Here is a 12,052-nt window from a genome sequence, read left to right on the forward strand (position 1 = left end):
TATTATTTTTTACTCAAGCTCTTACTTTTTAAGTTATTTTTATTTAATTTTTTATTGCAATTTCTTGTGAACCTTTTATTTATGATGTCTTTATTTATACTGTACAGCACTTTGTATAGTCCTTTATTGTATAGGACAGTGGAGAGAGACAGGAAGCAGGGGAAGAGAGCGGGGGAATAACACGCAGCAAAGGGCCGTCCGATGCGGGATTCGAATCGGGGCCAGCTGCAGCGAGGACTATAGCCTCTGTACATGGGACGTCTGCTGTACCCACTACACCACAGACCGCCCACTGTGTTCTTTTAAAGCGCTTAACAAATAAAGTTGGATTGGAGTGGATTGGTAACAAAATAAACAAATGAATAAAATGAAAATTGTGTCAGTGTCCAGATATTTGTGGAATTAATCCTGAACTTTAGCAAGGCAACTTCTAGAGAGGATCACAACAATCCTGATTATCATGTGCAATTTGTGTTACTTACATCACAAGGTTTATGAAACAGGCGAGGAAAAAGTGAAAAACTCAAAGGATTAAGGACTAGGATGATGACATCAACCACTGTTATATGAGTAAAATCTACCAAAAGAGAAACATTAATCACTCAAATCTGAGCAACCATCCGCCTGAGCGCCATCACAGATTTCAAAATGTGGAAAATATACAGTATGCATAACATGACATATGACCAATCTGAACCGAAGCTGTGAATAAGACTGCAGCCTTCTGCCATAGAAACAGATATGTGATGCGATCAGAAGGTAGCATCATCAGTCAATGAGGCCAACAGTAATCCGGTCAGTTAATCCCACTATAGTGACAGCCAAGCCTCAGATTAGCCTCCCAACATTACAGCAGGCGCCGAGGTCAGTTTTCCTGGAATCATTTTCTGCTCCTATATCCATAAATAAATCATTGGGTATTTTCCTATTGCCTTGGAGGCCTTTTTGAGCCCATCATGATTTACAGTTGAGCAAGATGAGCACTGAAGCATCTTAAAAACTGCACAGCTGCTTCAGTTACTTCTCATTTACCTCTCAAATGTTTCTTTGCTGATGGACCTCAAAGTGTGAGCTCCCTGCTGCCTGCCTCTCGAACTGAGGAGCAAAAAGTTAAAATCTCTCTTCATGCTGGCTGCCGTACAGAGTTTGTGCAAAGAAATATGTTCTGCCTAAAGTTATCTTCAAAGTCAGGCCCTTCAAACTGGGCCAGACTGTTCAAAACAGGTCAGGACGCAGGTGTGAGTGCTTAAAAGAGGGATCTGGTGCATCTGGTGGTGTGCGTGTGAGTTCATTTTATCTGTTAGAATAAGTACAACAGTGACCCCTACTGGCATCTGAGCAGTACTGCTGGACAATGAAGATTCCGTGTTTTAAAAAAGTGTTTTTTAAGCACTTTGTGATGATCAGACATGCTGGCTGAACTCATTTTTGTTTTGCGTTTCCAATATCCAAATTCAGCACAGTTTGAGGTTATCTGGATATTTCTGAAGACATCCACTTTCTCACACACAGTTGAAGACTACCTGAATGCAACCTAAGAATGAATAGTTAGCTGTATCATATGTCTCAGAAGATTTGCTCAGAACTCACCTTAATGCTACAGGCCAGCTCCATCAGTTTCTTTGCATTCTCCTCAGAGCGGTACCTCTTCGGAACTGGGACACGAAAAAATTTCAGTGCACCCTCAAAGTCTGCTTGGATTAAATCATCTTTTGATGTCTGAGGAAAAGAAAAAAAAAGAAACAAAAATAATACCCAATTAGACATTTATTTTAATGATATGAGCCAAAACAGCTCAGCTCTCACACAGAGTAATTTCCAGAGGTGACACAATTAATTACGACAGTGTTGTGTTTTGTTAAAGAACAGAAGGACAGACATGACAAAGAACAGGTTAGAACCCAGCTAAGGTTTTCTTTTATAGATGAAACTATTACTGGAGCAAAACTCACCAAAACAAAGAACATGCGCCCCGCTTTCAGCACAAACGTCTCACCTGCTCCCCCGAGTCGACCTGTTTCTGTATCTGTTTCTGTATTCTGAGTGCTGGTGTGTGTTTATGTGTGAACTAATCTTTGTGTAGGTTACCCTTACCTTCAGAAGTGCCAAGGCTACGTTGAAGATCACACTAATTCCCTGAGACACAAAAACAAAGAACAAAAACATAGTTTGTTGTGCTGCTGGCTTTGAAGATGGTTACAAATAATGACAAGATTTGACAGAATTTTTCTTAATAACCTACATAAATCAGTGAAGTACTTGTTGCTAATGTTGCACCTTTACAAGCTTTGGACATTTGGATACGCACAGCCTTTATTGGTGCCGTCGGACCACACACAAAGGTCAGTTTTCCCTTTCTGAAGCAGGTTTTCCTCTGTCTATCCATAATTTCCGACACTCCGACAATTATCTCATGCATCTCATAATCCTTTATTACAGTTCTACACCGCCAAGCGTCATCGTGCCAATCAAACAGTTGACCAATAAGAAGTGGATTTTACAAGGTAGAGACCTTTAAATTCAAATGAAACCAAATTCTAATGTCACAAACTCTGCTCTCTCGATCCTCCAGGTGCGTGAACTTTTTTCTGATTTTTTGTGACCCTTAGAATTTTTCATTATTAATCTTGTATCACTGAAAATTTCACTATTACTGTATTTCATATTTTTTCCATCTTTTAAGGACAAATCCACTGTATTTCGGTTGAATTATTTGTCATCTTCTACTTGATTTAAAGGTATCTTGTGTGTATACGTGTAGCAAAAGTAAATCAACTCAATTGATTTGATGTGAAAATGACTCAGAAATGCCAAAAAAGTCTATCTGAACACGTGTGGATTGTCATCACTAAAGAGTTTTAATTACCCACCTCACACAGTAGCAGGTCAATGATATGAAACACCATGTAAAGGGGGAACTTGGCTGTGAAGAGGGTGAGGAACCACTGAGAGGCGTACATATGAGCCTCCAGACCCACATTCAGGAAATGGTTGTAGAGATCAGGAATATATTCCTAATGAAGACAAGAGGGAAAGAAAACAGCAGATAGAGGTGAGAAGAGGACAAAAAATACAAAGATGGGAGGACATTGTGGTAGAGAAGCAGGGGGCGGTGGACAGGAAGAAGTTTCAGATGTAAATTAATAGAGGAAACAAAGAAAATGAATTAAAGAAAAGGTATACAACAACATTTTGGAGGGAGAAGAAACCAATATGTCAGAAGTACCTCAAATGAGGAGATAACATCTAACACATGTTGTTAGTCAGAGGTTTCGTGAACAGTCTAAAATATGCACAATGAGATGTGAAAATGTGACACACAAACCTGCATGAGTCTCTCAAGTTGGAAGAACTTGCAATGCAGATCTTCGAAATTCTGCTTGAAAAGGTCCCTGAGCCCATAATCAAACATGATCTTCACCAGAACACTGAAGGCTTGTTCCTCTGGCATCTGAAGAAAACCGAGACATGTATCAGTCAGTACCTTCATTCACTTATGATTCTGGTTTCACATTTAGCTTAGATGACCCCTGGATACAGAGGAGAAGATTAATAAATTACCATATGTTCTACAATAGCTTCTTAAATTGTTGTTACTTTGCAGATCTACACCATCCACCAATTATATATATTTTTTTAAAACGACAACATTTCTCCACAAGGTGGCAGTGTTGACATGTTTCTGGACTTCAGGAACAGAAAGAAACCACATCAAGATGGCAAATGCTTATGAACTTAAATTACATAAATAATCAAAGTGTTTCTTAAATTTCTACATATTATATCAGAATTATAGCTGAGTTCTGAGACATAAGGCATGAAAGTAACCCCCGACAATTCTCCCGTATTAAACAGGGTCAAACGAAAACACAGCAGTCCCTCTGGGCTCTTGACATTGTTTGAAATGTTTGGGATTTTTCTGGCCTCTGCTGGTATGTCAACTCACGTGCAGCAGCAGCACAGCAGCCAAAAAGGACTGTCCCTGGCAGTAGCCGATTTCCTCATCGTAAACGGAGTAAGCCTATTGGAGGGAGTGTGTCAGCAAACGGACATTCAGTTAGTAAAGGAACAATAAAAAGTTTTTTTTTTTAAATGAGAAAAAAAAGGGCTGCAGTGGCCTACTGAACCAGAATCCCAAATAATGACTACAAGTCATATGGACAAAGTGTAGATGAATCCATACACACAGGAAAGGGAGGGGCCACTGAATTATTCAAACCGCACCTCAGGAGGTGTTTGTCTGTGAAGAGATGGATGCCTTCACTAGAGTTATACATAATGAATGAAATGAAACTGAAAACTGGAAGAATACTGCAGTCAGCTTTTCACGACAGATTACAGATCTATATGTTTACACGTGTGTGTGTTCACGCTACACAGTTCCTAGTTATCGTTTTCTAAAGGTTATGTTTACCAAAACTTAAGGCTACACGGGTTACTGTTATATACTAAATATGGAGTTAAAGTTCAGATTCTGAGCTCCCACTTCCACGGTACAAGTTGGCTTTCCTGAGGGCACAGGTTTGATGACCAAAGCGTTTTGTGTGGCAGGTTGCAAGATGTTAGTAACTTTAACAGGACTGATTACTGCGTTTTTCCAGACAGACTGGTATGAACCCACTCAACCAGCCGGCGACAGAGGCAGTGTTAATTAATGAACATCAATGACAACTCGCACTACTGCTCTACAAACATTCAGACCTACTGTAAAGCAGGTCGTTTATATATTAATTACACTGAATCCCAGGGAATATGGTTCGATCTCGCATGCAGGTGTAATTTTTTTTTTCCCTTATGTTTGTAGCAGTGAACACCACTGCCACCAAAATATCTCATTTTAGTACAATCATTCTCATTTTACATCTCAAATGCATTGTCTATTGTTTAGAGAGGTCATTTACCTCATTTCTCTTCTCGAGGTGTTTTATTTGAATGAGTATACCCTCAGTTACTCATATATGTGCTCAGCTTTACTGGAAATGAGGACCCCATCTCAAAGCAGTTTTGAGTAAAAATAAAGGTTCTATTACGAGTCGGTCACAACTGCCTTCTCTGAAAAAGTACAAATATTTCAAATGACATAGAAACTAGTAAATACGGTATCCCCCACATTTGTCATGGCTTTACAAATTCATGTAAAGTCCCCCTAAATCAGTATTAGAGTGGACTGTGTTGATTGATCAGATATCTGAAGTGCAACAGATCCGGTGGTTACAGCAGTTGAGGATTTTAATCTTTATGCAAACGCTCCTTAGAGTTTGCAAAGTTCCAGCCTCAAACAGAACATGTACTGTACCAGAATTCTGTCAAAATGGACAAAAAAAATGTTAGTTTTGCATTAAATCCAAAATACAAGGGCCCCTTATTGTGGAGCGACATGAAGAAGACAAGCTGCTGATGTGTTTCTGCAGCTGAGCTTCTAAACAGTTCACACCCCATTTGGCATCCAGCTGTTGCAGTAATTTGTACGCTGTTTGAATTTTGAGTTTTTATGACTGCAGAATTTACCGCCTGGACTTGACTGAAAAATTAGCTTCCTTTGTTCGAGCCGAAGACCCACCTTGCAGATCTTGTAAAGCGAGTCTTGGCCATCTCCTCCAGTGTCTTTGAAGTAGTCGTGAGCTGGGAACGTCCTGTTAATGTCCCTGGTGATCGCGCTGTCTTGAGGAGACTCCTAGAAGGAAGAGAGGTGAGGGGAGAGAATAGTTACGGTGAATAAAGGGAGGCACGGAGGGAAAGAGAACCAGGGGTCCATGATGAATCTTTTATATTGGATGTCACTGAGAAGAAAAATTCCAAGGAGACCCAGCAGTGGTCAGTGTTCAACAGTACACAGAGGAGCGGGGCAGAAAGAATAACTGGTGGCACAGAGTGTTCCTTTCTACCGTACATACTGTCCACAGCCACATGTCCCTCTAATAAGTGTTCATTTCGGCTCTAATTCTAATCAGTTTTAGAACATCACAAGTAATTCTTGTGTTGCCAAAAGTTTAGATACATACAACACCAGCAAAAAAACACTGACAAGACTTTAAAAGACATTTGAGGGCGAGGCAGTGGAGATACACCTGAATTAAAAACAGAGATTATGGGTTCCGGAAGTTCTGTTAATCAAATCAAAATTGGAAATCTGTCAAAAATCTGCGTATCAGATAACATGCTTACAAATATTGGAACTAAAAAGCAAATTCGGTTTGTATAATTTACTTGTGACATAACACCAACGTGCATCTCCTTCTGGAAGGAATAAACTGTGACACACTGACCTACTTCACAGAGATCAAGATGTCTTCTGATAGGAAAAAAAAAAAGGACTGAAAGACTGGAGGACTGTACTGTGAAACATCGGGCTGATAATAGGATGACAAAGAATTAACAACAGCAACTTATGCGGAGTGTTCTAAAGAAAAGCTCATTCGCAGAAGTGCTTTAGATATGTTTGTTCAAAAAGTCGGTACTGCGAGATGTGGAAAGAAGAGTGCTGCTTTGCTGTGCACGTCCATTCTTTTACTCTACTAAAAAATGATGTGATCTCATTGACAGAAAGGGGGAAAAGCCTTGGGTTCAGGCATGATAGCAGACCCAAATGCATGTCCAGCTTACTGACAATGCCACAGAACTAACATATTCATAATAACTCTATTACCATCCAAATGCTTTTAGTGGCAACATTAGAATTACCCTTTGGGGATGAATAAAGTATTCTACTTATCCATTTATCTGTCTTCAGTTGGTGATTTGCTATCACTTTCAATTAACTTCAGTTTGAATGAACTGTTTAGTGGAAAAAAAAGGTCAAAGTATGGAAGAAAGTAGTAGCAGGATTCATACCAAAGGAGTTCACCATGAAGTGGATTGGACTTTTCTATAAAGTTTCCTGGCAAACCATAGTGGTTGTTGAGCTGTTTCACAAGAATACGAGGGTTAAACTTACATGTGCACGTGAGTAAAAGTGAAGAGAATAACCAATCCTATCCTCTTGGGACCATTAGCGAGCTACATGTGAAATGATTGCAGAACAACGTCACCACAAATATTTTAAAAGGGGCACGAGGAAAAAACGGTAGGGAGGAGTTTTCCTCCACCAAGACGCACTGGCAAAAATGTACTAGACGTAATTTTAAATGTAAGCTGGAAACAGAGGTGTAACCACAACACTAACTGCATGCGCTACATACACAAGGCAGGGGAAACCTCTCTGGGATATCCCTCCACTGTGATGACAGAGCACCACCGAGAGGAAATACCACACACACAGATCACTATGTAGAAACTAGTCTCGAAGATTAATCGCTGCTCGTTATGTCATCGATTATCAGTGTATTTCAAACAAATATCTTTTAAATAAGTAATGTTACCCCAAGACAACCATTGCAGGAGAATAAAATATGTTCTTATGATATTTTCACACAGCATCAGGAGGCAAAGTGGCTGTGAAATTGGGACTGTGGGTCACATTCATCTGACTTTATAAGGAGAAAAAAAAACAATGAGTCATGAAGGGAAACAGTTAGTCTAGGAATTTAAACCGCTCCAAATGTTTTTCAGCATCCTGTAACCTGCCGAAAGACAAATCTGTATTTAATCCTCGCCCAAAGGCACAAAATCCATACCAGCTACACCCTTCTGCAACTCCTTTCTCTAGAAAATTCTTTCATTTGCGGTAAATCACCAATTATTTTTCTAATCTCTCTCATTCACTTTGCAGCTAATCACACTTTCTTCATCTGTTACTGTAACCATCAAGCCCCCCCACCTCCTCCTTTTTCCTTGGTTTCTGTTCCAACTTCCACAGAGGAAGAGTGTGAAATTAAAATAATGTAAGTATCAGAAGAAATGCAGAAAGAGAGGAATACTAAAACAAAGCAAGCTAATGGTGATCAGAGACAAACAACAGTGGTCCAATCCACATCCCACACCACGCCCTGTAAGTCAGAGTAATTGTACGTGTATTTTTGTACGCATACTTGTGTGGCAATCTTTTTCAGAACGACTCTGAGATCCAGACCTTGGGAATGAGGATATTTTGGGTTGGTCCTTATTCTGAACAACCTTCAAAGGGTTGCATGGGTGACTTTGTTTTGGGGTCAAAGCTAGAGTTAAGAGAGATGTCTGAGTGGAGTAATGGTTGGGTAAACCATTTAGTTGGTTCGGGGGGGGGGGCGGGTTATGGTAAGCAGACTGGAAATGCATTATGGCTGTCACACGTGTGAGTAAATGTATAAAAAGCTGCTACGGCTTGATTAGAGGAATTTACGTCCGAGTACAGTCTGTCCCTCTGATTGGTGTGTTTTTAAACATATTTGTGCAGAGTTTCGGTTCAAGACTGCACAAACTTAACCGTGATCTGTATGATCTGTGCCACGTTAATTAGATCTTCCAAAGCAAACATGTCTTCCCTAGCCTCTTCACTCTAACAAAGATACCGTGCAAAAGATACAAAGCAAACTGATGACATTTTTTGGCATTACAGTACATACACCAAATTACCAATAATTGGAAGCCTAATATACTTTATTGTCATATAACCTACTTCAACCTTTAAACTATCAGAATATTATATTATTACTGTGTCCAGTTCTACCTGCTTAACTACTCTCGTTGGAAGGGCTTCAACTTCAATGAAGTACATCCAAAATTTTCAATCAGACGTACCTTTTAAGGCCAAGACCACAGAATATGAATAAGACCACAGCAAATGAGAAAATGCTTCACTCCAGAAATCTAGTCATTCACATAAGCCACTGGAACTGATGTCTTTTGGGGCGCAAGCGTGGAGATACCTAATCCAGCATGAAGGGCACATTACACTTGACCACAGTCTCTCAGTAAAAGATAACAATCCATGTTTATACAAGCACCACTTAGCCATACTTATCTGGAGTGCTGAGAGAACACACAAAGCCCTCTGACATGGTGGCCAATTAGCTTCCTCTCTGTCCATCTGTGTGATAATCTAATGACCGATTCAGAATGAGGGTTGCGTGAGAGGGAAGAGAAAACATATCCAGCGTCTCATAGTGCTGTGCTGAAGCTTGAAACAGTCCTCAAAACAAAGAAATATACTTCAGATGATACTGAAGAAGACATTTCAGTAGACGTGAATGCAAAGTATATGTTCTGACTTGTATTTTTCTTGTTCACAGAAAAATGAATATTTGAACAAATACTCCGACTTCAAAATAGGAACAATTCTCCTCGATGAAAAAAAAGAATGAAGAAAATTGTGCGCCTGGAGCTTGCCACATTTCTTTAGTCCACTCAGGTCGTTTCTGCTGTTTTTGTCTCCTTATGTGTACAATTAGCTGCTCAGTGGACACTTATTGCCACTTAAGCTGCGTTATATGCACTCAATTTGTACTGTTTTAACAACGAGATGCAAAGAGGTGGAACACTGGAACATGTGTGGCGCGCCTAGGTCCATTTGAGTTTATATTCTTTCACGTCGGCCAACTTTCAACTGGGACGTGGTGTATCGCACGCTGTGGCTTAAAGCTAAGTAGGGTTGAAGCAAAGATAATAGCATTCTTAGCTAAACTCCAAAAAAAAAACATGTTTATAAGATACCAGAAGGTTACAATGGCTGCCTCTAAAAAAGTAAATAAATCAAGATCCTCTTTGAATGGCCAAACGGATAGAATTTGGCATTTCTCCACCAAAGCATCTGATCTTAAAATCCAGGACATGGGAGACATTGCCAGATCTTTCATAATTTGAAAATAATTTCAATCCCACATTTAACTGATGAGAGCGTACATCACACATTGCAGGAGCTCAGAAATACTGATTAAAAATGAATCAACAGAAATCAATATCTCATCATCATCTTGCGTCCTACAAACTACTTATTTCTGATTGGCTGGGAGTTACGTGACCACACATCATCAAAAAAAACGAGCAGTAAGTTTAAGAGTTTAAGACTAATAATGTGAATTATAATGAATACAATCTTAGAGTTGTTGCAAGGGAGGTGAGTGTTTTATTACCGAGTCTTACAAGCCAACGCTTCTGTGAAAAGTTTCTTCTGTGAAAAGTTTCTTCTGTGCCATAACAATCAACAGCACATAATGAGAAAGGTTTGACAGCAGAGAGCTGCGAGAGCTACAGCTACTCAAGTTCAGCAATCTGTTTCTGTTAAAGGATGCATCAAAGCACTGTCTTCTGTCGGTGGAAAATAACCGTCAGTCGTACTGTTGGGAAATCAAACATCTTCCATAAAGTGAGAAAAGTCACGGGTGGTATTATTCTCTTCACTGGGGCGGTGGGGGATGGGGGTGTTTGGTGCATTTGTGTGTCAGAAGCTGGGAATAAAGCAGCAGAATAGGGCTTCCGTGAGAAAGCTCAACAGCTAGACCTTCATTGTTTATGTACCTGATTTTCTCTGACTCAACACAATGGCTGACATGTCATTCTGTTATCCTTTCTCTGCTGCTGAGGACCCTGCTGAGCCGGCAACATGGGGTGATATTTATCAGGCCTGCTACAAGCCTCGCTCTCTAACCCAAACAATCCAGAGTGCTACATTTAACTTATTTCCTAGGGTGGGATTTCAATTACAGAGGGAAGTTCAAATGTGACAGCAGCTCCAGTGCTTTGAAAGAATCTGCCCAACAAAGCAAATATTAGTTCAGTCAAGGGACTCCTTTTCTTTCATTTACAATAATCTGTGAGACAGACGCCTAACAATAGCGACGTTTCCTCGCCTTAGCATCATCCATTGTTAAATCGTAATAGTGTCCCACTTTTTTGTGCCTTGTCAGCGTTGGTATGCTGCTTCAGCACAACAACAGTGGACACGAAATAGCTCTTAAGGACAAAAATGACAAAGGAGGAAGCAATGTATATCATACTAAATACAGGGTGTTATTTTCCAAATATCTCCCACAACAGTTTTAACTGTAGGCAAATTCAGAAAAATGAGTGTTGTGGCAAATGGGATGTTATTGTATTACAGCATTTACAACAAGCTAAACCAACAATTTGCTATTATTTGGAGAAAGCAAACATTTCCACTCCTGGCACACACTCATGCACACACACAACCAAAACTAAATGTCCATGGCTCTGCTCAAAGCTTCACAATTCATTCTAGATCACTTGAAAGCACTAAGATACCACACAGTTTACAAAGCGCCATGTGATAAAAAGCCTCACTCACGCTCATCCACAGCACAATCAGACATGGCGTGAACAACTTACTTGACTTTCACGATCTATAAAAGCCGGCATTTTGCAGAAATCACATCACAGATTCAACACCCCTTGGCATAAAGAAATGGCGGCACGCTTTGCTATCAATTAACATGCTCGTGGCTTCATTTCCTAAAGCCTCAAACTTACAAGGCCTCATTGTTCACCGAGCAATTTTCTGCCTTCGCTGTGGGCAACAAAAAAAAACAAAAAAACAAATGAAGATGAAAATTCCTGCGTTGAGAATATTTCCAGTCCAAGGTTTAGTTACAGTTGGCAGTCTTGATTTGTGTGATTTGTGATAATTATCTGTTCCTCAGAAAAGCTGGGTCATGACTCAGCTATTAGTGGTATGGCCTGTTTAGAGTGGGGGCCAGGCGATAAACGATCTTGATATATTTGTGTGTTGGGGAGGGGGGGGACACAACTTAATAACGTTAATAAACTGAATAAATCACCGTGGCTACATCAGGACTCCAAAACAGATAAACTTCCTGAAACCCAAGTCCATATCAAGCTGATACTGATACACCTAAAGACATCTTTACTTTCTTTTGTTTGTTTGTCTTTTTTTAAACCAAGCAGGTTTATGTTGCAAAGAAACTGTATTAGATATTTGTCGGGAATGATTTCAATCAATCTTATTTGCACTTGCTGCATTGCTTATTCATATTTTCATGCCCAAAGATCAATTCACCTGTCAATGACCTTCACGTTTTAACTGATGACTGATGAATAAACTGCTGTAGTTGTGGGAAACGCTCATCGTTGTGCGCAAGAAAAACAGCTTTGCTCTATGATACAAAATGGCAGCGTTTTAGCCAGAAATGACTTCCTACACCAGCTTCCATGTGTCCTCCTG

General features: G+C 39.9%; 1 protein-coding gene across 4 annotated transcripts in view; it reads right to left on the bottom strand.

Moving 5' to 3' along the window:
- The window catches only part of rabgap1 (RAB GTPase activating protein 1), a 66,563-nt gene that overhangs the window by 14,799 nt on the left and 39,712 nt on the right, over positions 1–12,052 (bottom strand). For all 4 annotated transcript variants that reach the window (XM_075456441.1, XM_075456440.1, XM_075456439.1 and 1 more), the window contains 6 exons: positions 5,561–5,674; positions 3,947–4,021; positions 3,326–3,451; positions 2,871–3,014; positions 2,095–2,136; positions 1,591–1,719 (listed from right to left, as the gene is read on the bottom strand). In XM_075456441.1, the coding sequence (XP_075312556.1) occupies positions 1,591–1,719; positions 2,095–2,136; positions 2,871–3,014; positions 3,326–3,451; positions 3,947–4,021; positions 5,561–5,674 (630 nt within the window). The remainder of the gene's footprint in view (positions 1–1,590; positions 1,720–2,094; positions 2,137–2,870; positions 3,015–3,325; positions 3,452–3,946; positions 4,022–5,560; positions 5,675–12,052) is intronic.

The sequence above is a fragment of the Odontesthes bonariensis genome, chromosome 22, assembly GCF_027942865.1.
Source record: "Odontesthes bonariensis isolate fOdoBon6 chromosome 22, fOdoBon6.hap1, whole genome shotgun sequence".
Lineage (NCBI taxonomy): Eukaryota > Metazoa > Chordata > Actinopteri > Atheriniformes > Atherinopsidae > Odontesthes > Odontesthes bonariensis.